Source organism: Orbicella faveolata, unplaced genomic scaffold (genome assembly GCF_042242905.1).
Source record: "Orbicella faveolata isolate gen_17 unplaced genomic scaffold, um_ofav_v1 contig_24, whole genome shotgun sequence".
In the NCBI taxonomy this organism is placed as follows: domain Eukaryota; kingdom Metazoa; phylum Cnidaria; class Anthozoa; order Scleractinia; family Merulinidae; genus Orbicella; species Orbicella faveolata.
In genome coordinates, this window is record NW_028301552.1 from 18,770,216 (window position 1) to 18,798,024 (window position 27,809).

Genomic DNA, 27,809 nt, shown 5'->3' on the forward strand with positions numbered 1-27,809 from the left:
ATGTTGCACAAGTGTTTGGCCACCATGTTTTGGGGAAGGTATAGGGGAATGTTTGGTAGCGTCATTTTTTAATTTTTGCGATATTAGAATGACTCTACGCACAGCGTCCAAAAAAGCTTGTGAAACTCTGGATATATGGGTTATTGACCAAGTGTGAGGTCAAGATGGCGGGATATTGGCCAAGTTCTTTTTTGTGTGTTTATGGACCGAGGAGTCCAGGTCCATAAACTCGCAAAAAAGAACGAGACCAATATCCATCCATCTTGACGGAACAAACTTAGTCAATATCATTAATATTGAGATTTAAACGCGCGTCACACAAAGCGGAGTTTTTGACTCATCGGGCTCAAATTCCTTGGGATAGCTAATCGCTCAATGACCTTTCAATATTACGAGTTAGCATTTTTGTCGCTCAATCAGAAACTGAAGCGCTCAGCAAAAGAGTGTTAATAGATTCTCCTGTTTTGTGAGATGTGGGCTGAGCAGCGGACTATTTAAACTGAGGTCTAGGTTACCATACATCGCCAGCGTTCTAGTGTCGGCATTATCATTTTACTCTCGTAGTGCCTCTTTCCACCTCACTTGACAACAAAGTTTGGATTATTAAAATGCACGTCTTGGCATGATCGAGCATTGCATCAGAACCGCGCACGTAGTTATTCCTGGAGCCAAACCTGTCCCCAAGTGATAATCCTTAACCTGAAAATATTTAATTATTCATTCCCGCCTTGCTGGCTGTTTATGTGTGAAGGAATTTTGTTTTGCCAGATTAAATGACCCTTCATACCACTCACTGAAGAAAAAACAAACAAACAGGATAACCCTTCCTAATCCGCGTACAATTAATTCATCTCTCTGGATTACTGTTGTTTGGTTTGGCGCCACATAAGCAAATATGCTATTACATGTTCCGGGGAAATGAAGAAAAAAAAAAGAGGTTTGCACAATTTGTCATTTGGGTTGTTGCTTCATTAATCGCGGGTAAATTTATGACTCGACACTAGAGCAACTTAACGAAAACTGTCGATCAAGTATGAAGGAGTATGTTTGTTTTGGCGCCACATAAGCAGATATGCTGGTACATGTTCTAGGGAAATGAAGAAAAAAAAAGAGGTTTGCACAATTTGTCATTTAGGTAGTTGCTTCATTAATCGCAGGTAAATTTATCACTCGAGACTAGAGCAACTTATAATTATAACGAAAACTGTCGATCAAGTATGAAGGAGTATGTTTGTTTTGGCGCCACATAAGCAGATATGCTGGTACATGTTCTAGGGAAGTGAAGAAAAAAAAAGAGGCTTGCACAATTTGTCATTTGGGTTGTTGCTTCATTAATCGCAGGTGAATTTCTCACTCGAGACTAGAGCAACTTAACGAAAATTGTATGCAAGTATGCAGCGATCACCAGAAGCTCGCGAAAATCAACAATATGAGATGACTTCACTAGATGGCGCCCAAACCTTCGGATTGAAGGGAGCAAGTCTTGAAATGCAATGTCCTGGAAATGCCAACGGTAAAACAAAAGACGCAGAGAAAACTGCAGAGTTTCGCCCAGAAGAAATGGATTACGACAAAGGAGTTGGCAAGATAATTGCGAATCACAACAAGGATTTGCCAAACGGAGAGGAGAACCCAGAAGGAGCTTGTCCAGTACCAGAAGTCGTATACGATTCACTGGAAATGCAACAACAAATAGATGTATTACGCCGCTTGATGTGCCTAATGGCTGTGTTGCTTTTGGTTGTCTTCCTAACAGCCGGAGCCAGCCTAGTTCTAGAGGTAACAGCGACGACTGGACAGACCCTGAGCCCGAACCTAGCCAATTCCTCACAAGGTATGGTCGTTTGTCTTACAAGGAAATGATCTCGATAAACGATTCTTATCAAACCTTGTTAAAAGAGTTCAAGTTCAGTCAAAGTATTCCGAGTCTTTTTGATCATGTACAAAATTACCTTTGTATTAAAGGAAACCTGAAAATAGTAGTTTCTAATAGAGAAAAACAACAAAAAGATAATGATAAACCATAACGTAACAAGGATGGTTAAGGATGGAGAAGATTAACATGGATGACAAACGACGAACTTGAAAAGTTTAGGCTTACCTTTACAGATGCGGAAACCGTGACGAGGCTCCTCCCCCACAAGTAAGCACGTTATTATAACAATACTTTCTTTTTAAATCGCAGGGCGTGAGTTGACTAGATGTGGAGAAAATGTGTCATTCCTAGAGTTGAAATTGAAGATTACCGAGCTGGAAAAAGCACTGAACCTCACTGGCTCTCACGTTAAAGAACTAAGAACCGAACTGAAGATGCAAAAGGCAGTGATCGCAAACTTAACGACACAGGTAAAGGAAATTTTATTTTAAAGCACATCTCCATAATAGGTGTTAAGGAGCTATTGCGATTGTAAAAAGTTTTCTGCGGTGTTTCCGCAGGAAAAAAGGCAAATGACTTGATATTTCCTTTGATACTGTGTTCAAGCCAAACTTCTTTGGTATTTACGTTACTGCCATACTGGTTGGTCAAGTACCAAAACACAAGAACGATGTAATTTGTTCTGAGTGTCTACCGTCCAACAATGTAGCTTGATTTGTACCTTTTGTCGTTACATTATCCTGAGAGACGTCTGACATACGTTCGACTGATTTAGAGCTTATTTTGTATTTTATAAAGGAAATTCTGCGGACGTGAAAAACTTCAACATACAACAGTTCGTTGACTAAGACTAGACTAGACTAGTGTTTCATTTGTCTGCCGACGAAACACGAAAGTTTCTTTGGAAGCCAGTCACTTCCTTCTTAAGTCCACCCATTTCTTAAACGTAAACTGTTGAAAGTGACCATGCAGACAATACTCAGTTGCATCGAAATAAAGATTTAGAAAATTTTCACAATTGGCTGATAGCAAACAAACTCACTCTAAATATGACTAAAACCGAATTCAGGCTTCTTAGATCTAGGCAAAGGCTAAGTACTCTCACAGAATCCCCGACACTTGCAATTAATCACTTTCAAGTTAGCCAGGTCACTACCGCAAAATCCCTTGGAGTGACCATCGATGACAAACTTGATTGGAGTGGCCATATCGAAAAAGTAACAAAGAAAGTCGCTTCTGACATTGGGGCCATAAAACGAATAAGGCACCTTGTCCTTCAAGCGACCTTACATCTAATATATCAAGCTCTGATACAGCCACACTTTGGCTATTGCAACATTGTTTGAGGAAACTGCGGGATAACTTTACGAAATAAGTTCCAAAAGCTACAAAATAGAACAGCCCGTGTTTTGAGCCACTCAAACTATGACGTAGATGCTGGTCATCAGCTGTTCAAACTTCTCGGGAGGAAAAATCTAGCATGCCAGCAGCAAATTCAAAGAGCTACGATGGTTTACAAGTCTCTGCACAGGTTGGCTCCAGAATACCTAAGTTCTAAATTCGAGAGGCGAGAAAACGCATATAATCTAAGGGACTCTGAGAATAAACTAAATGCTCCATTGCCGCGCAGACTATTATAAAAATAGCTTTAGCTATAGTGGTGCCATTCTTTGGAACAGTCTTCCTTGCAACTTAAGGAAAGCAGAGTCCCCGAGGCAATTTAAACGCCTACTCAAAGGAGATGTCTAAAAAAATTGATTAATAGATAAACAAATACGTAAATAAATAAATAAATACATAAATAAATAAATAAATGAATAAATAAATAAATAAAAATAATTACAAATTGACCTTTAGACAAAGACAATTCAGGGGAATATTTTGAGAATTGTTTGGTGATCTACTTACAAAGAATGTTAAAGTATATTATTGTTTCACAGAGATCAGGATGCAGCCAGTGCACAGGGCCGCCAGGCCCCCCAGGCCCCAAAGGACCAATTGGACCTCCGGGTTCTCAAGGGTCACCAGGGCCCATGGGACCTAGGGGTTTCAATGGCACTAAAGGAAATGCAGGACCAATGGGCCCTAGAGGCGTAAACGGATCTCATGGCACACCGGGCTTCCCTGGACCCCGAGGAGCACTGGGTCCTAGAGGTGTGAATGGTTCTCAAGGCTCACCAGGGCTCCCTGGAGTTACAGGACCAATGGGCCCTCCTGGCAAGGCACCACAGGGTAGCTCTGGAGCCTGGAATGTAAGTCATTGTCAATACAAGAACAAAAAGGAAGCTGCACAGACGGCCGACTAATCAATCAATAGATAAATACATACATACGTACATACACACATGCAGACATAAATAAAAAAATAAATAAATAAATAAGTAAATGCATACATACATACATAAATACATACATACATACATATATACATAAATAAATACCTAAATAAATAAACAAATACATAAATAAATAAATAAATAAATAAAAATAATTACAAATTGACCTTTAGACAAAGACAATTCAGGGGAATATTTTGAGAATTGTTTGGTGATCTACTTACAAAGAATGTTAAAGTATATTATTGTTTCACAGAGATCAGGATGCAGCCAGTGCACAGGGCCGCCAGGCCCCCCAGGCCCCAAAGGACCAATTGGACCTCCGGGTTCTCAAGGGTCACCAGGGCCCATGGGACCTAGGGGTTTCAATGGCACTAAAGGAAATGCAGGACCAATGGGCCCTAGAGGCGTAAACGGATCTCATGGCACACCGGGCTTCCCTGGACCCCGAGGAGCACTGGGTCCTAGAGGTGTGAATGGTTCTCAAGGCTCACCAGGGCTCCCTGGAGTTACAGGACCAATGGGCCCTCCTGGCAAGGCACCACAGGGTAGCTCTGGAGCCTGGAATGTAAGTCATTGTCAATACAAGAACAAAAAGGAAGCTGCACAGACGGCCGACTAATCAATCAATAGATAAATACATACATACGTACATACACACATGCAGACATAAATAAAAAAATAAATAAATAAATAAGTAAATGCATACATACATACATAAATACATACATACATACATATATACATAAATAAATACCTAAATAAATAAACAAATACATAAATAAATAAATAAATAAATAAAAATAATTACAAATTGACCTTTAAACAAAAACAATTCCAGGGAATGTTTCGAGAATTGTTTGGTGATCTACTTACAAAGAATATTAAAGAATATTATTATGTTTTGCAGGGATCAAGATGCAGCCAGTGCACAGGGCCACCAGGCCCCCCAGGCCCCAAAGGACCTCGGGGTTCTCAAGGGTCAACAGGGCCCGTGGGACCTAGGGGCTTCAATGGCACTAAAGGGAATGCAGGACCAATGGGCCCTAGAGGCGTAAACGGATCTCATGGCACACCGGGCTTCCCTGGACCCCGAGGAGCACTGGGTCCTAGAGGTGTGAACGGTTCTCAAGGCCCACCAGGGCTCCCTGGAGTTACAGGACCAATGGGCCCTCCTGGCAAGGCACTACAGGGTAGCTCTGGAGCCTGGAATGTAAGTCATTGTCAATACAAGAACAAAAAGGAAGCTGCACAGATGGCCAACAAATCAATCAATAAATACATACACACATACACACATACACACACACATACACAGACATACATACATACATACATACACACATAAATACATAAATAAATAAATAAAGAAAGAAAGAAAGAAAGAAATAAACAAACATAATTACAAATTGACCTTTAAACAAAAACAATTCCAGGGGATATTTTGAGAATTGTTTGGTGATCTACTTACAAAGAACGTTAAAGTATATTACTGTTTTACAGGGATCAGGATGCAGCCAGTGCACAGGGCCGCCAGGCCCCCCAGGCCCCAAAGGACCAATTGGACCTCCGGGTTCTCAAGGGTCACCAGGGCCCATGGGACCTAGGGGCTTCAATGGCACTAAAGGAAATGCAGGACCAATGGGTCCTAGAGGCGTAAACGGATCTCATGGTGCACTGGGTTTCCCTGGACCCCGAGGAGCAGTGGGTCCTAGAGGTGTGAACGGTTCTCAAGGCCCACCAGGGCTCCCTGGAGTTATAGGACCAATGGGCCCTCCTGGCAAGGCACCACAGGGTAGCTCTGGAGCCTGGAATGTAAGCCATTGTCAATACAAGAACAAAAAGGAAGCTGCATAGATGGCTGACAAATCAATCAATAAATACATACACACATACACGCACACACACACATGGTGATCTAGTTACAAAGAATATTAAAGAATATTATTATGTTTTGCAGGGATCAAGATGCAGCCAGTGCATAGGGCCGCCAGGCCCCCCAGGCCCCAAAGGACCTCGGGGTTCTCAAGGGTCACCAGGGCCCCTGGGACCTAGGGGCTTTAATGGCACTAAAGGGAATGCAGGACCAATGGGCCCTAGAGGCGTAAATGGATCTCATGGCACACCGGGCTTTCCTGGACCCCGAGGACCAATGGGCCCTAGAGGTGTGAACGGTTCTCAAGGCCCCCCAGGCCCCAAAGGACCTCTGGGTTCTCAAGGGTCACCAGGGCCCCTGGGACCTAGGGGCTTCAATGGCACTAAAGGGAATGCAGGACCAATGGGCCCTAGAGGCGTAAACGGATCTCATGGCGCACCGGGCTTCCCTGGACCCCGAGGACCAATGGGCCCTAGAGGTGTGAACGGTTCTCAAGGCCCCCCAGGCCCCAAAGGACCTCGGGGTTCTCAAGGGTCACCAGGGCCCGTGGGACCTAGGGGCTTCAATGGCACTAAAGGGAATGCAGGACCAATGGGCCCTAGAGGCGTAAATGGATCTCATGGCGCACCGGGCTTTCCTGGACCCCGAGGACCAATGGGCCCTAGAGGTGTGAACGGTTCTCAAGGCCCCCCAGGCCCCAAAGGACCTCTGGGTTCTCAAGGGTCACCAGGGCCCATGGGACCTAGGGGCTTCAATGGCACTAAAGGGAATGCAGGACCAATGGGCCCTAGAGGCGTAAACGGATCTCATGGCGCACCGGGCTTTCCTGGACCCCGAGGACCAATGGGCCCTAGAGGTGTGAACGGTTCTCAAGGCCCCCCAGGCCCCAAAGGACCTCGGGGTTCTCAAGGGTTACCAGGGCCCGTGGGACCTAGGGGCTTCAATGGCACTAAAGGGAATGCAGGACCAATGGGCCCTAGAGGCGTAGACGGATCTCATGGCACACCGGGCTTCCCTGGACCCCGAGGACCAATGGGCCCTAGAGGTGTGAACGGTTCTCAAGGCCCCCCAGGCCCCAAAGGACCTCGGGGTTCTCAAGGGTCACCAGGGCCCCTGGGACCTAGGGGCTTCAATGGCACTAAAGGGAATGCAGGACCAATGGGCCCTAGAGGCGTAAACGGATCTCATGGCGCACCGGGCTTCCCTGGACCCCGAGGACCAATGGGCCCTAGAGGTGTGAACGGTTCTCAAGGCCCCCCAGGCCCCAAAGGACCTCTGGGTTCTCAAGGGTCACCAGGGCCCGTGGGACCTAGGGGCTTCAATGGCACTAAAGGGAATGCAGGACCAATGGGCCCTAGAGGCGTAAACGGATCTCATGGCACACCGGGCTTCCCTGGACCCCGAGGACCAGTGGGCCCTAGAGGTGTGAACGGTTCTCAAGGCGCATCAGGGCTCCCTGGAGTTACAGGACCAATGGGCCCTCCTGGCAAGGCACCACAGGGTAGCTCTGGAGCCTGGAATGTAAGTCGTTGTCAATACAAGAACAAAAAGACGGCCGGCCATCGATATTATACAAGAGTCGTTGTACGAGAAGATGACCATCCGGTGCGTACCTAACTTGACACGTAGTTAAAACGTAAATATAACCCAATACCTGCTCATAATCTAAAAATATGAAGAATGAATGTAAGGCCAAGTAGCTGCATAATGCATCCAAAACTGTGATCATGAAGCTTGTAAAAAAAACCCTGCTCACATTCAATGCAACAACACGGGAGAATAAGCCTCGTTCGATATATCAATATCCTAGCATGGTTCTGAGGTTTTCGGGACATAATTCTCTCTTTTTTTTATTTCTATTGACACTCAATTCCCAAGAGATACAAGAAAACACCGCCAAATATAGAAGTTTACCCTAAAAGCTTCGGAGCTGTGTTAGATTATTGATATATCGAACGTGGGAAATTAACCTATCCATTTTGCATCTACGTTTGTGCGTTGCTCTTAAAAGTCAGTATAGCAGTGACTATCTTCAAGCGAAGACTCCACGTTTTCACAACGTTTCAAAAATGCCACATTCTTGCTCCATGTGACAGCCGATAACTCCGAACTAAAATTTAATTATTTTTCTTGTCAGGGCATGAAGATTGTTGGTGCCACATGTTCAACATTCAGTGCCGCAGAGTACAATTTTCAAGACGGATATGGTAACCCGAAGACAAACACGATGGCATACAGCTGCATTTGCAAAGGAATTTCAAGGCTGTTCGTTGGCTATAATTTCGTGGTGTGCATTATCCATTACTGGGTCTGCCCCTTTACCAGTTAGAAAAAGTACTAAAAGATCCTAGATAATTGTTAACATATCCTTGAAAATGCAGTGCTCGAAATTCATTTTGGTGTACGAAGAAATGATCACCCATCGAAATTTTGTTCACAATTGCAAGCTATTTCATTTAGGGAGTAGACAAACAAGGCCACAGATAGAGTGCAAATAACGTATCTTATCGAGTAATCGTTACTTGATTTACGAACCAAATGTTTCCAGTTACTAAGAACTTTAATTTACACAGTTTGTACACAGATAGGAAGTATTGCTCATAAATGTAACATTGGAATAGAAATATATATTTTAACACTGAAATTGACGGGTTTCCATGCCTCCACGTCATACTCACAAGACTTATAGTGCCGATAAAATAAAATAAATAAATAAATATACATTTATATAGCGCCATTTTCCACTAATTGTCCATGGCGCTTTACAATACTTTAAAATTAAAATCCTAATTCTTTAAAAACCTAAAATCCTAAATCCGATGAATTAAACGAAGTTTAAACGTTTATGAAAGTCATCGTCTAAGCCATGTTTAAACCATGAGTACCGATTATTTAAACGTTGTTTTTCCATAACAGTGTTTAGACAGTGTCTAAACACCGACTAAGGAACAAAAGTAAGTTAGACCTGATCAAAGGTAGGTTTAAACGCTATTTAACGATATTTTCATGGTCAGCCATTTTGAAATGGAGGGACCTCTGCGCTACAGACAGTTAGGAAACTACGCCAATCGACGTAAGATTCTATGCGACAGGAACTTTCCAGAGGGTTATTGGCGATTCTAAAAAACAATTTTTAGAAGCGATTGAAAATTACTGTACTTCTAACTATCCTCGTGTTTCGTGACTTTTTCAGCTAGCTTCGAGGTTTGGCTCCAATTCGCATTTAACAACTTCCCTCTCGTCTTTGTCCCGCCTTAAATCAACTAGTTCTTCTCCTGCATCATCGTCACATTCCTGCTCTAGAGGATTAACTAAGGCTGGGATTATGTCCACTACTAATTTACTTACTTCACTTGGGGAGGCAGGAGCTTTTCCTCCACTGACCAGTTTTCCTTGCTTCACGACGATGTAAGTCATGCTCCTTTTTCGACTGGAGTTTCAGTCGCCTCCAGCATCCTTGAGGCTGACTGAAGTCACGTTTGATACCGTTAGGATTTTGGAAGTTAAATTTAGTTAAAATGTCCTCCCATGCCTTTGCCTTTTTTGCCGACGCGGTTTTACTGTCGTAGTCTTTGCTTTCCACTTCTGGAAAGTCTCTACCCATTTCGGCCGATAAAAGTTTTTCTTGTTCGCTGAAATTTGTTGTGGGACTTGTTTTAGAAGCCATGTTTAAGAGCCATAACCACTATCTGGAAATTTGGATACGAAATAACTCCGCAGACAATGCATTTCCTCATAAGACATGGTTTAGCCATTGACTCGCAAAAGCACGGTTCAGTTGCGTTTTAACAATGAATTTTAAAGATCGTTTAGCCGTTGTTTATCGAGACAACGTCTAAACCGCGGCTCAGCCCTAAACAATGGTTGACTTAGACTTCGTTTAAATAATCGGCCCATAGAGTTTTATATAATAAATGAATGCGCGCGCTCTGATTGGGCAGTCAGCTATGGTTTATTGCGCCAGTTAACTCAAGGAAATTTCGCATGGCTTCTGAATTATTATATAAAAGCAATAGACCACAAGTTTTTATGGTTTAGAGGCATGATAAACCACCTGGGATGACTGAAGAACATTCGAAGAATTCGTAAATCACTCGCCTGCGGCTCGTGTTCTATGAATTCTTCTCGTGTTCTTCCAACATCCCGCGTGGTTTATCAGCCTATAAACCATAAAAACTTGTGGTCTATTGCTTAAGTAACCGTCAAGTTGTCCAGTTGACCCAAAGCTCCGTGCTGACGAATAATGAATTTCTCCAAGGAACAGTTTGGCTCTTCAAGATATGAGCTACTAATGCGAAGCTCTACGAAAAAAGAAATAGGAAAGCATATGTACAGTCTAAAATTATCAAGAGTTCTAAAATTTGATGCAAGCTAAGAACAGCTGCAGACGTTTTCACAAGTAAGAGGTTTGGCACAAGCATCAAATCAAAAGAAACAAACAAACAAATACTCACTCATTGGAGGAAAGGGGAGGGGCGGGGGAGGATGACAGAAAGAGAAGACGAGATAGAGACAGGGGGTAGAGAGGTAGGGCAGGGAAGAAGGGAGGAAGAAAGCGAGGGTGCGAGGGAGGCGTAGGCTAAGCGGCGGGAAAGGAAGTAAGGAGAGAAGAAGAGAAGGAGAGTAGTGAGAGAAAGGCAGCTTGGAAGGTAAGGAAGGAGAGACATTGGGAGGGAGCAAAAGCGGAAGAGAGGGAGGAAGGGAGGGAGGGAGGGAGGGAGGGAGGGAGAAACGGAAGGAGGGCTGAATGAATACCTCACACCCTCTTTATGAAAATCGCTTAATTCTTTGGAAGCCTAAACCTTTTTGGCCAACGAAAAGAAGTCTCGCGAATGAGCGTGATTGATAAATATGTTCCACGTTTGTTAAAGTTAGTACCTGGGATTATAACGACCCATTTTGCGAGAGATAATTCCTTATGCTCTTGACTCGTCTCATCGTCATCCTCAGAATATTGTCTTTGTTTGAAGATGATGAGGTGACCGACACAGCCACACACTTGACTTGCAAAGCTAACGCCCAGTAGGCCAGGGTAACACACCAGCAAGCGTGTCAAGGACACTCTGAAATCACTGCGGCCTGAAAGTTCCAGTTTCATGTGTAAACAGCAATGGAAATTTGTCAATGTTGAAAACGGTTCGACACAAAAACTGGGAGTGCTAAAATAAGTTACGAGGAATCGTTCTCCAAACGGCATCTCTACACGCATACTCTAACCAGAGTTTTTCTCTTCAATATTTCTCAATGAAGTCTGGGCCGGTTTGTTCGAAAGCCGGTTAACGCTAACCCAGGATTAAAATTTAACCAAAGTATCAATTTTTCTTGTATAAAACCGTTTTTCGTTGCTTATGCATTGTGCCGTTTAAGATTATTCAAGCTCAAAACTGAAAGACAAATAATATAAACAGAAAACCGCACGGAAAAGTTAAAAAATTTAAATCAAAATTCTCGCTAATCCTGGGTTAGCTTAACCGGGCTTTGAACACGCCCGCCCTGAGACGTGAAATGGACACTGACAGTGGTTTTGCGTTTCTGCGTCAGAAGATAAAGAGGAAAAACTTTGGAACCAGGGTATCAAATCCACAAAAAGAAAAGACTAAACTGGTCTTTATTTTTTTCCAATTCAAACAATAACGGAAGAGATTGCCTTCTTTCAACTTTTTCGCTTTGTAGAAATCCCCGACCAGTGTTACCACCAATGTATAATGTAAGTAAATCAATGCACAAGTCGCAAGTACTACAACACCTTACTATATATTTTTAGTATAAATCTACTAGCTTTCTATCACGAGTGCCGTTCTCTGATTGGCTACACTACTCACTATCTATTCTGTGATAGATAGTGAGTAGCGTAGCAGTGTGCGCTTGTTAACAGAATGACGGCCGAGTTTGAGTTTTCGAGGTGTCTGTGAAGAATATTTAGTTTAAGTTTTGAACGACTAGTAGATTACTAAAACAATTAGATTATTCGGTCTCGATTTCTATGCGTGATAGTTGACTCGGGCTGTGCCCTCGTCAACTATCACACGGTAGAAATCTCGAGCTCACAGTCTAATTGTTTAGTAGAGATGTAATTGAAGTGATCAGTCACTTTAACCTGGTTAACGTTTTGGTGCCTGGACTTTGGTGATGTCGCGATAAAAGAACTGGTGTAAAATAGGCGTTTGAGGCCGGACATTACAATTGTCAGACTTACTTGGCTGAAAAGAAACGCGTAACACTTCTCCTGCTCCAGCCTTGTCCAGCTTGACAATAGCAAACCGGGGCTCAAACAGATGTCCTGTCATGGTGCACCTTTATTACAAGACAAGACAAGATACAGAAAATGGAATTACAGTCGCAGTCTTGAGCTAGGTTAACCCGGACTCCCAGCTATCTTGAACTGAAATTATATTTCTTTGAATTACATGTAACAATTCGAGCAAATCCCCGCCATCTCGAGCTTGTTTCAGTAACGAGAGCTTGAGATAGCGAGTTTCAATTGCAATCATCTGTCATAATGATTTATCACAACCCTTCCAAGAAGAAGGTGATCTCTAAAAGATTGAAACTAATGCTCTTCACACCTTTAGGAAATCATTTTAAACGTTTGTAAGGTTGACAAGGGTTTTTTCCCAACGTTTGACATTACCGTGGGCAAAAAGAGAATAACGAAAATCATTTCTAATAAAAATACGTCTAGACCCTTACTAAACGTGTTGAACTTGAGCTGTTCTTGGTTGATTGAAAACGTTTACATGTAGATGGTAATATACTGGTATAGGCCGAATCGACATACCTGAGAAAAAAAAGTGTAAACCCGGTTTGATATGCCCTAAAATCTACACAATTTTGGACTTGCATCCTCATCGAATTAACACAGTGAACACCGATGGTTTTCCTGAGTTACTTCTGATTAATACGGGCGATTTTCATGTAATTTAGTCAACCTGGCGTTAATCGATTGTGTAAAACAGATATTACCTTTCAAAGTCACTCTTAGTGACACAAAGAACCTCATGTGAGCTATACAACATTGTCATGCTATCAAGACACCAAATTCTTAGTCCACCTTCATCCGTGAGAAGCACAAGGTATTTACCTGAGAAGTTGAAATGATCTTAAATAAATATCCTTAGGAAGCCTACTGACTCAACTAAATCATAAAACATTGCTTTTGAAATTGCAAGCCTAGCTCGGTGCCAAAACACCTTACCTTTTTTAGTGCCAACCACGGACCGAAAGAATTTGAATTTGTACTCCTACACTAAATACGACAATTACCTGAATCATGTAAAACTCTTTCAGTCCCCATCAAAACAATCGTTTTTACTTCCACCAGTACGAGCAGGCAGCTAAATGATTTGCCGTTTATCAAATCAAGAGGTGTTACAGTAAGGTTCAAAAATAATAATACAAGAAAGGTTAAGACTGAAGATAAGGGCATGTTAATATGGGGAAAAAATGTTCCTGGTGCGAAGGTTTCCTTTGTCCTCAAGGCATGGTCATCCCACTTTTACGCATGCTCCATATGCAGGGACTTATCTCTAGTAGGCGAGTCAGGCATGTCGGAAATGTTTACGTTGGGAAAAGCTTTTACTTAGCACTTACAGCTAAGTTTAAACTCAAACTTACCTTGTGAGATACAGCAGCTCTTCACTGCAACGGGAAGCAGCAAACTATTCCATTCTTCCTTTTCGTGGTGATAGACATAAGCTAGCAGAGGCAAGATGGTGACTATGACATAATTTGCTGAGCTCAACAATTTGACAGTACTGCTTAGTGACGGAGACAAGCTGTTTGTGCCAGACTTCTGAAAGAGTCTCGGGTTAAGAAATGGTGCTTCTATAAACACGACTTCATTTGATAGCCTGGACGTACATGTAACGCTAGATTCTTCCCTTGACTTCGCACAACGTTCTTTTGTAAAAGATCCACCAGAAGTGTACACACTTCCACACGTATTCTCCTCAAAAGTTGTCAGCACATTTCCTACTTGACCTATGTTTCTCGAGGCATTCTCGGTAGACCCAACAGCATGGAACTCGACTGGAATTTCAGGCGAGTTACGTTCTGCTTCTTTCAAACTTCTGTGTTCATTTGTCTTGCCAATTTCGTCTACTTTTGACCTATCATTGCTTAGCTCTGTATTTTTAGAGCTACGTTCTGAAGATTTCATGAAGTTCTGCCTGTTAGCTCCTTGTCTGCAGTCTGTAGCTGATTTATCATGACCATCATCTTGTTGCAGAACTTCTTTCCTTAAGATTTCATCTTGATTGCACTGCACATTCCCTGACTCCTCTCTATCTCGTTGGTTTTTGTTACTTATTGTTTCACGCACTGAACACTGCTGTATTTCAGATGGTTTGTAACTTTCTCTTATTTCTAACCCTGTTTCGCTTATCTTCCTTAGTAAGGCAAGGATGTCTTGTGGAGTCCTTCTCCACTGCAAAGTAACTCCACCCGTAACTGAACGTTCTACCAACAAAGATCCCTCCAATGATTCTTGAAATAAAAGCTTTGCTCCTTCTTCATGAGCAGCACTGGCCTTGACCAAGGCTGTTGGGAGGGCAACAAAAAGGCTCTCATAAATCCTTACAAAAATGAGTGGTGTTGCTACTTAAGGTAGTGAAGATAGTCAGTGCCAAGCTCGAGGCCAAACATTTCTTACAGATATGTACAGTAGAAGATCTTTTTAGAATTTTAGAACCAGTCACAGAGCGTGAAAAAGAAGAACTGAAGCAATAGGCCATTTTCGATTTGCTTTTGGCCTCTTTTTAAACGAGTCAAACTGTGTTTCCCCTACAGGTTTATTTTCACGCAAATCGACCTCTGTTTCAAAACGAGGACTCGCTTTGAAACAGAGGTACAAGGTAACTCGGAAATGGCCAACCGCTTTCAGGAGTCAACCAGGGAGCGGTCGTTTATGGAGAAGTATTCATCTGATCATCCATCTTACATCTGCTTGCTAAGCTATATAATACATTGACCGACTTCCCATTCAATACGGCGTATCTTGACTTGAATAACGTAACTGCATTTTTCCTAAGAGAAGGAAGGTAAAACGCTCAAACTTGTGGCTCTTCAAGTTTGGTGTTTTGAAAGGACATGGGCACTAAATTTATTCTTTGCAGAGTCCCAATTGTGTTGTTCAGAAAACTGAGATAGCGCGCTAGAGGACCGCTGGCGTATTTGTCTTCAGTTAAATGGAAATTTGTATTCCAAATGCTGAAACCGTCAGGAAGCTCCGTCAATGGATATGGTCTGTTACAAGGGCAAATCGATTGGTCTGTGGCTAAAGTAAAAATCCGCGAGTAAGAACCTACATTTTTGGAAGTCAAGCAAAATAGGTTATCGTATTTTGGGGTAGTTATTGGCAATTTAGGCTAAGTAGGTTCTTATTAGGTTCTTAACTTCTGTGAGGGATATATACACTGTAGTTGTTGATTATCAGAAAAATAAATATACTTGGCTTTGGTCTATAAATATACAGTATTTATTCACAACTGTATTACGATAAGCCTAACACAACTGATTACAGAATGTGTATGTAGTGTTGCCTCTTAAAAAAGCGATCATAATTTATCTGTAACTCACATATAAGGACCTGCTTGATCTTGCTTGGCTTAGCAGGTTCTTATATTTTTGGGCTTTAAAATGGAAAATTTCTGCCAGCAGGTTCTTAAACAACTACGTTCTTATACGCGGGTTTTCACTGTATTCTCTCAAACTCATTCTCAGAAAATGTCTTCTTAACATCTACACTGAAGAGTGTACAAATCACTTACCCGGCACACTTGCTGGCCACTTTACCACAAAACACTGCTTTGATCTCAACACACAGAGGGTGTAGAACCCTGACATTCGCCTATTACAAGGAACACATAAATGTTTGACAACTTAGATATTTCAAAATAAAAATGAGCAATAGAAATTTTACACAACGTTTCGATGTCATCATGACATCATTATCAAGTGACAAGAAAATAACGGTTCAACAGTATTATATATGCGGTGAGAGGTGTGATTGTTGAAATATCAATTTTCAATAAAAGTGACAACAGCGTAAGGTTGAAAATTAAAACTAAATAAAGGTTTGATTATTAGTTTACATGGCAGTGTCTATACTGAAGAAGCATAATCTGTCCGGGCGAGATTAGCTTTTCCAGTGCGCCCGATTACGCTTCTTACTGCGAAGATGGCTGGATACAAGATGGATTATACGTCAAGAAGAACTATAGTGCTCAAGTGCGTGTTGTACTACGAACTAAGAAGTTGGTTCAAAAGGACCGTGATTTTGTCTACGTTTACAAAGAAGGGTACCAGGTAAATTGACCATTTCCGAGTTGTCTTTTGTCTCTGTGTCAAAACGAGACTTCGTGCGCAACTATTCGTACAGAGATGTGTTCCGGCTACAGGTTTATTTTCATGCGTATCAAACGAGGACTCGTTTTGAAACAGAGGAACAAGGTAACTGGGAAATGGCCTACTACGCTTCCGGTTCGTTATGCGTGTCATTACAGAGACGGCTTGGAAATGGGTAATTCGTCAGGACGGTAACAGCTCTATCTGCTTTTCTAAGTCTTTAGTGACGAACTGAGGCCTTGGTACGCCTAAAAGCTCAAAAGCCGTTTGGACAGATTATACATATCTTAGTACTGCACGCATCAACCCCAGTCCCAGGCTCTCTTCTTTTGCCTCCCTTGCGATCGAGGTTGTGCATACATGCACTGTATGTACCTGAAAGTTGCTAGTCCCTTCACGATGCCATCAAGAGGAATTCCTGTGGTGACTGAAGTTTGAGTATCAAATGTCGATAGACAAGATGTCTTGTCATTGCACTGAGTCACCCTGGGATTAGAACATAATACACTTCAATTCAACATTTAATCTTTGCAGTTCTGCTGAGAAAACTATTTTAAGTTTCTCTGATTAAAGGAACTCAGTCACGGCATTTTGAGTTATTTTGGCTACGTGCAAACTAACCTTGAAATCAAAGGAAACCTGAAAATAGTCACTTACGAAGATAGAAAAACACCAAAGAGATAACAATAAACCATAAAGGAACAAGGATGGTTAAGGATGGAGAAGATTGACACGGATTACAAACGACGACGAACTTGAAAAAATTAGCCTAAACTTTTCGAGGTGCGCAAACCTCGACGGAGCTCCTTTAAATGCCGATAATATATATCTTTCCTTAATTTTTTTTTTGTGACTTAGTTTGGAAACTTCTATGGTCAGTGGTAAATGCTTGGAAATATCACGAGATTGTGGAGACATCTACTTAGACGATTACAATCACCTTTAGGAATAATAAGCGGCTGAATGAATTCGGTAGAATCGATAGTTCTTGCAAAAAATTTCGGACGATTTCAATTTCGGACTTAAAAAGCGTCCGAAAATAAAACCGTAAAACGGTCCGAAATTTTTAAGCTTCCAAAATTTTAAGCGTCCGAAATATTTACAGCGCTGCATAAAACTTTGAAGTAGCTCCAAAGCTCTTAATTTTCTTTATGGAGCGCACTATAGTTGATACACTGTCTGAGATACGAAACAGCTCGGTGAAACAATTTGTGTTGCTTTCTCGTCGGTGTATCTGTGCAACCTTGAGGGTGCAGTAAAACTATTTTTTTTTGCACAGACGTTCTTTCAGTCCACTGCGTGGTTTGTAGGCGTAAGTTCACTTTACGTTTGTTTAGGTCAAGTGTCCATAAATTTGTCCGAAATGAGTATAAAAAGTGACCGAAAATTATACGTGCGAAATTTTACCATCCGAATTTTTTTTTTTTTTTTGTTGCCAGGAATGTATATATGTCCCAATGCTTGATAAGATCATGATAAGAAATGAATTCAAAGGTCAGGGGAAATTTTGACTCTGGTCTTTTGCTAACTCCTCACCACACGAGGCAGTTTACAACGTTCTGACAGCTTAGAGCATGCCGAAACTCTGGCCCATTAGTGGAGAGCACCTGGTAGGCTGAAGGGTTTATGGTCGTTTCGATACAAAGGCACTGTTAACAGTAAATGTAAAATTTGTTGAAAACATCAGGTGATTTGGTAGTTTTTGGAAATGAAAATTAAGTAAAAAATTTTACTAGCCTCACAAATCTGTTATCTGGAGACCAGCTTATGAAGGACCCAGGTAGATCTCCAGACACTCTATCAACACTTGTGCTGTAATGAAATTCTTCCCATGTCACCTTCTCATCCTGAACTATCTAAAATATGGAAATACAATGTACATTTTGTACAGTTCATAAAAAACGAGAAGGATGTTAAAATCGTGCTACTGTACTATGTCAGAGTTTAGAAATGTCATTTTGACAGTGATTCTCATGAACTGGAATCAATCATTTGAGCCTGTGAAATACTGCTAGATATTCAATTGTAACATACTCTTTGTCAGTTACTTCACAGTCATGGTGGTCTAGTGTAGTTTGTCAGATTTCACAGTTTCACGCAGTGTCTGTCCTCTTTTTTACTATTACTTATTAAGAGTCCCTGTCCATAAATATGGAAAATAACTCGGCAAGGGTCGAAAATTCGATTTCGCTCATTTTCCTATGATAGATAGGCTAGGGCATGACAAAAACTACTGGATAGTTTTTTTGGCAAAATATCCTTTTATTTCAAAGGAATATGCAAATTACCAAATTCCGTTAAAATCGTCATTTGACGCACCATTTTATTAAACAAGTTTGAGAGCCTCGCATGTAAAACCACATCATTCTTCCGTCTTTAAAACACTCAAATATTTTTGTGCAATGTTTAATTGTGTACTGGGTTGATTTTCGGGAATGTTGCGGTTTTTGTTGGCTGCAAAATAATTAAATTTCGAAGACATGTATTTCATTCACTTAAAAGTACTTCGTAAAAATAATTGATTTTCACCATGTGCGAAACCTTCAAATGGATTAAGCTTCTGGTGGTTGAATCGCAGAAGGATGGTCTACAGATTGCTGTAAAAATTTCTTTGGGCAAATGATTGTGAGCGACGCGAGAGCTTTTCAAAGTACGTTAAAAATGCAGATATTTGACCATCCGTCGTCAAATTTCAATTTACGGGTTAGACATATATTTTAGCACGCGCCACATGTCTTGAGCTATATTAAGTTGAAATAGACACAGAGCTGATAATTTCGAAATGTTCTAACCTTATTTGCTGTAAAAGGCAGGTCCAAAAGCCGATTTGACGTGTTTCTGTCTCCATTCGTCGCACATAAAGCAGAAGTTTGCTTTTGTTTACACAACGTCCGATGTACATCGCCAACTGTCAACTTATTTAATGGTCGAATACCATGAATCTATGACCCTCTTTCGACACATATGATCCCCACTACATCTAAGTCAAAAACGGCTAAGTGATTTGTAGATAGTTGCTTGCTTTGCACTACACCAAAATATTACGTTTGATCATCGTTTGATCTATTGCTGCTTGAATCCTTTGTTGCAGCGGTTCCTTGTTTGTTCGTCACGCAATGCTGTGATCCCATTTTAGGGGGTAGCGGTATGACAATTTCTATCCTAATACGTAAGGCTCCGTAAGGCTTGGAACCACAGGGAGCACACAATCTTGTTGAGTAGAGAGAGATTAAATGAAGCAATGGAAAGAATGAATAGTTAACCATTGCCCGTGTTGTCATCTTTTACTAGACCACCGCTACCTACGCGCCCTGTGTAAATACTGTAACGCTAAACTCGTACCTAGGTCTTTTCGCGCTGTGCAATTATTTTTGGTTTACATATAATACAGTGGGCTACCCTAAGGGAAATGGGAGGTGGCCGCTTAATAGGGGTGGGCCGTTTAATAGAGGTTGGTGTACCTTGAATATTTTTTCACTATCGGGTTATAAATTTAGCTAAATTTCTTAGTAAACATGGAGTCAATTCAAGACAATCATGATAGACGTCATTCTCAGAGACCAAGGGGCAGTTAGTGGGGGCGGGGAAAAATTCTAAACGGGTCTTCGCCCGAACTTTTTTCTCACCCGTTTAGACTTTTCCCCGCTCCCACTAACTGCTCCTGGGTCTCCGAGGATGACGTCTATCATGATTGTCTTGAATTGACTCCATGTTTACTAAGAAATTTAGCTAAATTTATAACCCGATAGTGAAAAAATATTCAAGGTACACCAACCTCTATTAAACGGCCAACCCCTATTAAGCGGCCACCTCCCATTTCCCTTAGGGTAGCCCACTGTATTATATGTAAACCAAAAATAATTGCACAGCGCGAAAAGACCTAGGTACGAGTTTAGCGTTACAGTATTTACACAGGGCGCGTAGGTAGCGGTGGTCTAGTAAAAGATGACAACACGGGCAATGGTTAACTATTCATTCTTTCCATTGCTTCATTTAATCTCTCTCTACTCAACAAGATTGTGTGCTCCCTGTGGTTCCAAGCCTTACGGAGCCTTACGTATTAGGATAGAAATTGTCATACCGCTACCCCCTAAAATGGGATCACAGCATTGCGTGACGAACAAACAAGGAACCGCTGCAACAAAGGATTCAAGCAGCAATAGATCAAACGATGATCAAACGTAATATTTTGGTGTAGTGCAAAGCAAGCAACTATCTACAAATCACTTAGCCGTTTTTGACTTAGATGTAGTGGGGATCATATGTGTCGAAAGAGGGTCATAGATTCATGGTATTCGACCATTAAATAAGTTGCCAGTTGGCGATGTACATCGGACGTTGTGTAAACAAAAGCAAACTTCTGCTTTATGTGCGACGAATGGAGACAGAAACACGTCAAATCGGCTTTTGGACCTGCCTTTTACAGCAAATAAGGTTAGAACATTTCGAAATTATCAGCTCTGTGTCTATTTCAACTTAATATAGCTCAAGACATGTGGCGCGTGCTAAAATATATGTCTAACCCGTAAATTGAAATTTGACGACGGATGGTCAAATATCTGCATTTTTAACGTACTTTGAAAAGCTCTCGCGTCGCTCACAATCATTTGCCCAAAGAAATTTTTACAGCAATCTGTAGACCATCCTTCTGCGATTCAACCACCAGAAGCTTAATCCATTTGAAGGTTTCGCACATGGTGAAAATCAATTATTTTTACGAAGTACTTTTAAGTGAATGAAATACATGTCTTCGAAATTTAATTATTTTGCAGCCAACAAAAACCGCAACATTCCCGAAAATCAACCCAGTACACAATTAAACATTGCACAAAAATATTTGAGTGTTTTAAAGACGGAAGAATGATGTGGTTTTGCATGCGAGGCTCTCAAACTTGTTTAATAAAATGGTGCGTCAAATGACGATTTTAACGGAATTTGGTAATTTGCATATTCCTTTGAAATAAAAGGATATTTTGCCAAAAAAACTATCCAGTAGTTTTTGTCATGCCCTAGCCTATCTATCATAGGAAAATGAGCGAAATCAAATTTTCGACCCTTGCCGCGAAATTAAGAATATGTCTGATTTTTACTGGCAAGCACTCTTAAGTAGTTTATTTTGCCATAACATTGGAAGTTAGAATAACATGTAGAACTGCTAAGTGAAGCAGATAATAATTAAAAACGATGTAAACTGTAGTTACACCAAAATGTATATACTATGAGCAGGGCCAACAGGCAAAATCGTGTGCAAATAGATGAATGAAAACCTTAGATATTATAAATAACTCTCTGAAAAACCATTGATCACAGCAAGCAGCTGCACACTACAGAAACAAAAATTTAGAATTGTGACTATCTGTGTTTTAAGGACATTATAATGCTATATCTTGGTCAATTTAAAAGAATTTGGTGGCCTTGGTTAAAGTAGCTGTGAGGATGTTTTTGCCCATGTGGTTTGACCATCTGGAGGAAGGTTTTTCTTATTTATAACAAAGTTCAGTTCAAAACGTTTTGCCTGACTGTGAAAACCTGCAGCCTTCCTGCTAAGAAAATGAATGAAACCCCTGAGTCCAGGTGGGTGTAAATTTGTGCAGCGAAATTAAGATTGAATGAGATAATATATATTTTAGTATTCTGCCTCATTTACGTAGCATCTTTCAGGGACTTACAAAGACAAAAAAAACATTAACAACAACAACAGCATTTTTTTCAGGGACTTAACACAATCATCATACCTTTCTGTACAAATGCCAGGACCCTTCCCAACCTGCCACAGCAACCATAGTGCTATCTGGTGAAAATTCCATGCTGGTGATGCGCACAGTTTTAAGGTGGACATACCAAAACTCTGTAAATAATTATGCAAAACAGGATTATTAGAAGAAAGGCCAGGGTTGTTAAAGGTAAAACATGTACATGAAGGCTGATGGTGAAAATAATGCTGTCTACTTTGTGATCTTGGCCAGCTTAACTCTGATCTACTTGGCTGTTCTGCATATTCCTTAGAAAAACATGGCAAAATCAATTGATAATCTCACAACAAAGCTTTGCACTCTGAAACTTGACAACTTTGAGGACAGACAAAGTTAACAAAGATCCAAAGTAGGCAATGGAAGCCTTATAATCATCAGGGGAGGGTGCAGAGGAAAAACAAATTGGAAGCAGTTTGTTATATTAATTTTCAACATCCTTGTGATTCTCTGTGATTAACTAATTTATAAACCTTTTTGGTCCGTGTCCAAGCTTGAGACAGTCCAGATACCAAAATGACCATCAAGAGCTGCCTACAATTTCAAAATAAATAAATAAATAAATAAATAGATAATAATAATAAAAATGGAAATAAATAAATAAATAAATAAATAAATATATTAATGAATAAGATTAAAGGATACAATGTACAATGGGCCATGTGGACAGACATCCAGTACACAAAATTCATAACCTCCCTGGTACTCCTTGTTTTAAAATATTAATAAAAAATGCTGTTATTTGTGAAAAAATATATATATATGATAATAAAAACAGTTTATTTTTTTCTCAAGCATCTGAGCAGGCCGGAATCCTAAATCCTCGAATTTGATTGGCTAATCATACGCACGTGACCTGTCCAGCTTTTTACGACATGGCCCATGGGCTGGATTTTTTTCCCCACTGGCTAAATTTTGCTCCTAAAAGATAGCGATAATCGTCAATCTTTTGCCTTTTTCACTCATCCGTCGATGATTAGTCAACGCAAGTTTATCTGTGTTCACTTTAAAATGGCAAGGAAAGTCACTGTAAGTAAATCCAATTGACTGTTTTGAAGTTGTGAGAGTTTGCTTTATAATTGTGTGTACCTTGGGGCTGTAATGGCGAGTAATCCTGTGTTTCTCTCACCGTAAAAGTTGAGACAATTTTAGTCGAGTTTACCTCTCTGATTGTTGCTGTATTTAGAACAATTTGTGTGGAATACACTTAACGAATTTCCTCGCTTTTTGCTATTCAATTTATGGTAGAAAAGTGGCAAAGTGATTTTAAAAGCAACGACTGACAGAAATTGTTCTTGTAGTAAAACTTCAAACTTCGCACAAAATTTCACACCGCAAAAACAACTTTGGAAAATGTAACTGGTGAAATAAATGAAACTAACACAAAGTAGTTCGAAAAAAAAAAAATGTTTTTTAATACATCTTTCTTTGTCTACTATCTGAGTTACTTGCTCGTTGCCAAGATCTTTTTCAAATCGTTAGTAGACGGCACCCAAGCCAATTCAATAACAAGAATTACATAAACAAACCCATTTGTAATCTGTAAAACCAATTTACTGCAGGAAAAAAAAAAATGTTATTTGCCGGCTTACGGTCGGTCCATATGGTGAAAAACTGTGACCAAGGTCTTGAAAATGCATTTTCATGCCTGAGGTCACAGTTTTTCACCATACGGACCTCCCAGCCGGCAAATAACATATATATAATATCGTGTAGTTCCAGAAAATATATATACCTCCCCCAAAGAAGGGATTTTTTTTCTAAGGACCCCTCCCCCCAACCTCATTCCCAGGATCTCTCAACTTCTTGACCCTGGGAGCGAGGTTATTTCCCCTCCCCCCCCCCCGTCCCCCCCCCCCCCGAACCCATCTCTGGAAATTTCAGTTAAGCTTCATCCATGTCTTCAAATGTTTTGGTCTTACAGAACTCCCAGTCCCCTCAGAAATTCGAAATATCCCTTCTGTGGGGGAAGTACATGTATCATGGATATTTTCTGGAATTGCACATTGTAGCTTTTAAACAAGAAGGTCAATACAGAAAACATATTTTTTGGTCGACGCTAATAAAAACCTTGCACTAAGTTTAGCCACTCAACGAAGTTTCAGCCTCTAAAGTGCTGGTTTTCCTTATTGAATTCATCTCCAAAGAAGCCCAAAATCAGACAAAGTTGCCACCATTTTAAACAGTACTCAGCAGCCAGGCTGCATTTTCATGATGTCATTCTGTCCAAGGGATTTCATTCTGATGGCTTCCGACAAGCCTTTTAACTACCACTCTGGGTAATGGCTGCTCTTGTGGCATAGTATTTCAAGCCAAACATGTTCCAAACCCTGAAAATGATAGCAGTGAAGATAGTGAAGTGGATAATCAGTTGAAAAGAATACATTTTGCTGACCTTGTGAAGGATGCCAAGTCAGTAAATCAGGTTTCTCTGCTTTCCGTCAATTTTGAGTCGGACAGAATGACATCACATAAACACAGCCTGGCTGCCAAGTACAGAACTTTTCAAACTGGCAGCCTCCAAAGTCAAATTTTGGGCTTCTTTCAAGACGAATTTCTTTCAGGATAGCAGGCACTTTAGAGGCTGAAACTTTGTGGTGAGTGTTTACTTACTATAGGTGGAAATGAAAAAGTAAGCTTTTTAAAGTGACTTTCTCATTTAATTAACAAACTATATTTTAATAATTGAACAAGCTAATTATTTTTAAATATTATAACAACATTACCATTTATTGTAAGTGTGTAACTGTTCTTTCGATAAGATTTGAAGTCAGTAGTTCATTCCCTGGTGCTTAATTCATCCAGGAGTGTTTTTTTTTCTTTTAAATTGCAATTGAACTACATATTAACACACCATACCACAGCTAGGTAATGTTCGTCAGGAGAAAATTCAACCAGTGCAATGGCCAGATCTGAATGGAGTGATGAGGAACCACCCTAATGTAAAGAAGAGGGCATTGAGTAATAATAAAAAGTTTAAAACTTTATACAGTGGGACTTTCCATGAAATGATCAAGTGCACTTTACATCATAAGCTTCAGTAAGCTTCAGTATGGAGTCAAGATCAAAAATGCCTTGCTATAATGAAACATGTTGAGTACTTGAGTTGTTCATTTAGTGCTCTCTTTCCAGTAGGTGATTTACCTTGAGTGTTGTTTTCTAAAAACGCATGTGAATGACTTTATGTAGCTATTTTAAACTTGAACTGACCAATCACAAGGTGGTCAATTATATTTGGCATTGTTTAATGCAGTGAACTTACAGTTATCATTTTAAAGTCTCCTATCTCCATTTGATACAGTTCAACTCCATTTGGACCAGCAACAGCTAAACTATACACCTGCAAAATCCAAAAGAAAAATATACATGCTGCAAAAGTTGGTTTTATTTTTAGTTCAAATTTGTAGTTTTAGTCTAGAAAACAGCATCTTGTACACCACTTAAAATAACAAAATTATACACTGCAATTACTGTATACAGTAATTTTTATCGGATGTTAACATATCTTTTGTTTCTTCCAGTTTTTGTTGAAGACTAAATAAATTGAAAAGACTACCACAGACTGGGAGCTAACTATTAATTAAAAATTAAATTTTGCATGATGATTATTAATTAAAACTAATGTGTAGATAGCATCAGACATGTAAAGATTTTAAGGAAGATGGCAGAAGTTCTGTCGAAACATGTCTTTCAAACTTAAAAAAATTGGTCGTTTTCCTTAAAATCTAAAACTAATGTAAAATAATCTACAGAACACTTACCTTTTGTGGAGAAGAACAATCAGTCAAGATTAAGGAAATGTCTTTTGGCATGTAATACAAGGGAATGGTATAAAGACTGGTAAATCCCTGACAGACCTGATAAGGAATATACAACATTTGAAAGTACTGTAAGATTGAGAAATAATATTGGTAAATAGGTTCTTGGGTGAGAAAATACTCTGTGACAAAATAATGCTTACTTTAGAAAGATAAATCTTGTATCCAGCTACAGCAAATATTTGATCATCGCTGGACCAGGCATGACCCTCAAGAAGTTCACCTTTGCCAAATGTGAGTCTTTTAACTAAGACTACCTTGAAGTCTTCACCAACCTCTAGGATGTCATGGAACAAAAGAAAAGAATAATAATAAGAAAAAAATATTGTTAGCAAGAACTGGAATAAACATGTACATGTAGCCTGGTTGCTTGTACGATTCATATTCCTTGTAATTCAATTCAATTTCGATTATTGCCTTTTGATTTTGATTATTTCAATTGGATCATGCAAAATATTAATGTTTTTAATTCTTACATGATACACAAATGTAATCTAAACCCTTAATTTGAGGATACAATGGAGGTGTCGCACGTGGTTTGCCTTATTTAGACATTCTCAACGGGTGGTAGAAGGGCAACGTTTTTACCAAGCAACACAACATGGTGCACAAACTGTAAACATCTTTACTCTCTAATCAAAAGTGCACATTTCAAAGAGTTCTGGATTCTGATTTCACAATACAATAACTCACTGAGAACACTCTGGGAAAGGTATGCAAAAAATCGAACCAAAATCGAAATGTGGAATCAAAGAATCGTGAATCGACCAAACTTTCATAATTACGATTAATCAAGAATTCGATTAATCGTTATACCCATAGTTGCTTGCACAGATTCTACATCTGTCACACAGTGGTTCCTAAATGTATGTAGCTGTAAGCTTGTGGCTCAGACAAGCAAATAGACCTGGTTATGCAGCTATATTAATGGACTTCATAATATATTTGTATTTAAAGTAAAAAAAAATGTATTTGTGACACATATGGATTACTGACAAAGCATAAGGTCAAGACCACTGAATATTGGTCAATTTGGCAAGTCAAGATCTTTTTCTTTTGCATGTGTATGGACCAAGAGGCAAAATTATATCACGCCATTTTGACTAAGCAAGCTTTAATTGGTCCAAAAAGGATTTACAGGACATATAGCACACTGTTTCCTTGTGCGATGCATAGGGCAACCCCAAGTGGGCAAGATACTGTAGCCCCTGGCCTGCTCGGGTAGCCAATCACAGTGCAGGATAAATTTGGGTCATCTTGCCTACTCATGAGCAAGCTATATTCAATTGGGAGAAAATAGTTCCAGCAACCTTGAGAGCTGCTACTCTCCGTAGATGGGACAGTAGCCCAATGCGCCTCAACTGTGCGTATCAGTAATCTGCTGCGTGGCGTGCAGTGAACAGTTGAAAAGTTGTAAATAGTAATAACGCAGTGCCAAATTAAAAACGATGTTTATAGGAAACGTTTCGGGCCTAACCCTTCCTCAATGCCAAGTCCAGGTTACTCTACAACATTTTGTCGGGATGCAATTAATGAGGTCACGTATTCAGGAAACTCTAATTTTGTTTCCGTAATTTACTCCTAATGTACCTGTCAACTGGCAAATAGAGACAACTCCAAAGTCACACAAGGCACTTAAGTATCTTCCACTCTTTGAAAATTTGATACAATTCTGCAATGACGGGCTCGCTGGCTCCAATATTCCATCGAAGCTCACGCAGACGACTGAGTCTTCCGCCATTTTGAAAATCCCGCTCTGGGAAACTGGGCACTAAGGAGAGGGAGATAAATGTTTCCGTTTGGGGTAGG

General features: G+C 40.3%; 2 protein-coding genes, 1 long non-coding RNA gene and 1 pseudogene across 3 annotated transcripts; 2 read left to right on the plus strand and 2 right to left on the minus strand.

The window, feature by feature from the left end:
- The first annotated feature begins 1,112 nt into the window (after nucleotides 1-1,112).
- Nucleotides 1,113-8,732, plus strand: LOC110046332 (uncharacterized). Its single transcript, XM_089291476.1, has 8 exons — nucleotides 1,113-1,834; nucleotides 2,186-2,346; nucleotides 3,817-4,173; nucleotides 4,469-4,780; nucleotides 5,123-5,425; nucleotides 5,716-6,027; nucleotides 6,173-7,693; nucleotides 8,226-8,732. The coding sequence occupies exons 1-8, from the start codon at nucleotides 1,393-1,395 to the stop codon at nucleotides 8,415-8,417; spliced, it is 3,600 nt and encodes a 1,199-aa protein (XP_089147602.1). The 5' UTR covers nucleotides 1,113-1,392; the 3' UTR covers nucleotides 8,418-8,732.
- LOC149110751 (uncharacterized) lies at nucleotides 8,630-9,985 on the minus strand (annotated as a pseudogene).
- On the minus strand, nucleotides 8,630-27,762 carry LOC110046331 (uncharacterized). Its single transcript, XM_089291276.1, has 15 exons — nucleotides 27,591-27,762; nucleotides 26,144-26,277; nucleotides 25,944-26,039; nucleotides 25,445-25,522; nucleotides 25,042-25,119; nucleotides 22,656-22,716; nucleotides 22,168-22,280; nucleotides 18,170-18,288; nucleotides 16,808-16,918; nucleotides 15,856-15,935; nucleotides 13,703-14,626; nucleotides 13,052-13,169; nucleotides 12,285-12,382; nucleotides 10,967-11,167; nucleotides 8,630-10,389 (listed from the first exon to the last, which is right to left on the minus strand). The coding sequence occupies exons 1-15, from the start codon at nucleotides 27,739-27,741 to the stop codon at nucleotides 10,280-10,282; spliced, it is 2,472 nt and encodes an 823-aa protein (XP_089147402.1). The 5' UTR covers nucleotides 27,742-27,762; the 3' UTR covers nucleotides 8,630-10,279.
- LOC149110752 (uncharacterized) lies at nucleotides 20,555-22,935 on the plus strand. The gene is made up of 2 exons (XR_016207789.1): nucleotides 20,555-20,866; nucleotides 22,146-22,935. It is a non-coding gene; the product is annotated as an uncharacterized LOC149110752 (long non-coding RNA).
- Nucleotides 27,763-27,809: the final 47 nt, after the last annotated feature.

Excerpts from the sequence above, each read along its gene's own strand:
- LOC110046331 (XM_089291276.1), bottom strand. The coding sequence starts at position 27,741 with ATGGCGGAAGACTCAGTCGTCTGCGTGAGCTTCGATGGAATATTGGAG. Across the intron at positions 26,278-27,590 it reads CTCTATTTGCCAGTTGACAG|AGGTTGGTGAAGACTTCAAG; the intron begins GTACATTAGGAG and ends ATGACATCCTAG. Across the intron at positions 22,717-25,041 it reads ACGAACATTACCTAGCTGTG|GCAGCTCTTGATGGTCATTT; the intron begins GTATGGTGTGTT and ends TTGAAATTGTAG.
- LOC110046332 (XM_089291476.1), top strand. The coding sequence starts at position 1,393 with ATGCAGCGATCACCAGAAGCTCGCGAAAATCAACAATATGAGATGACT. Across the intron at positions 4,174-4,468 it reads AAAAGGAAGCTGCACAGACG|AGATCAGGATGCAGCCAGTG; the intron begins GCCGACTAATCA and ends ATTGTTTCACAG. Across the intron at positions 5,426-5,715 it reads GTAGCTCTGGAGCCTGGAAT|GGATCAGGATGCAGCCAGTG; the intron begins GTAAGTCATTGT and ends ACTGTTTTACAG.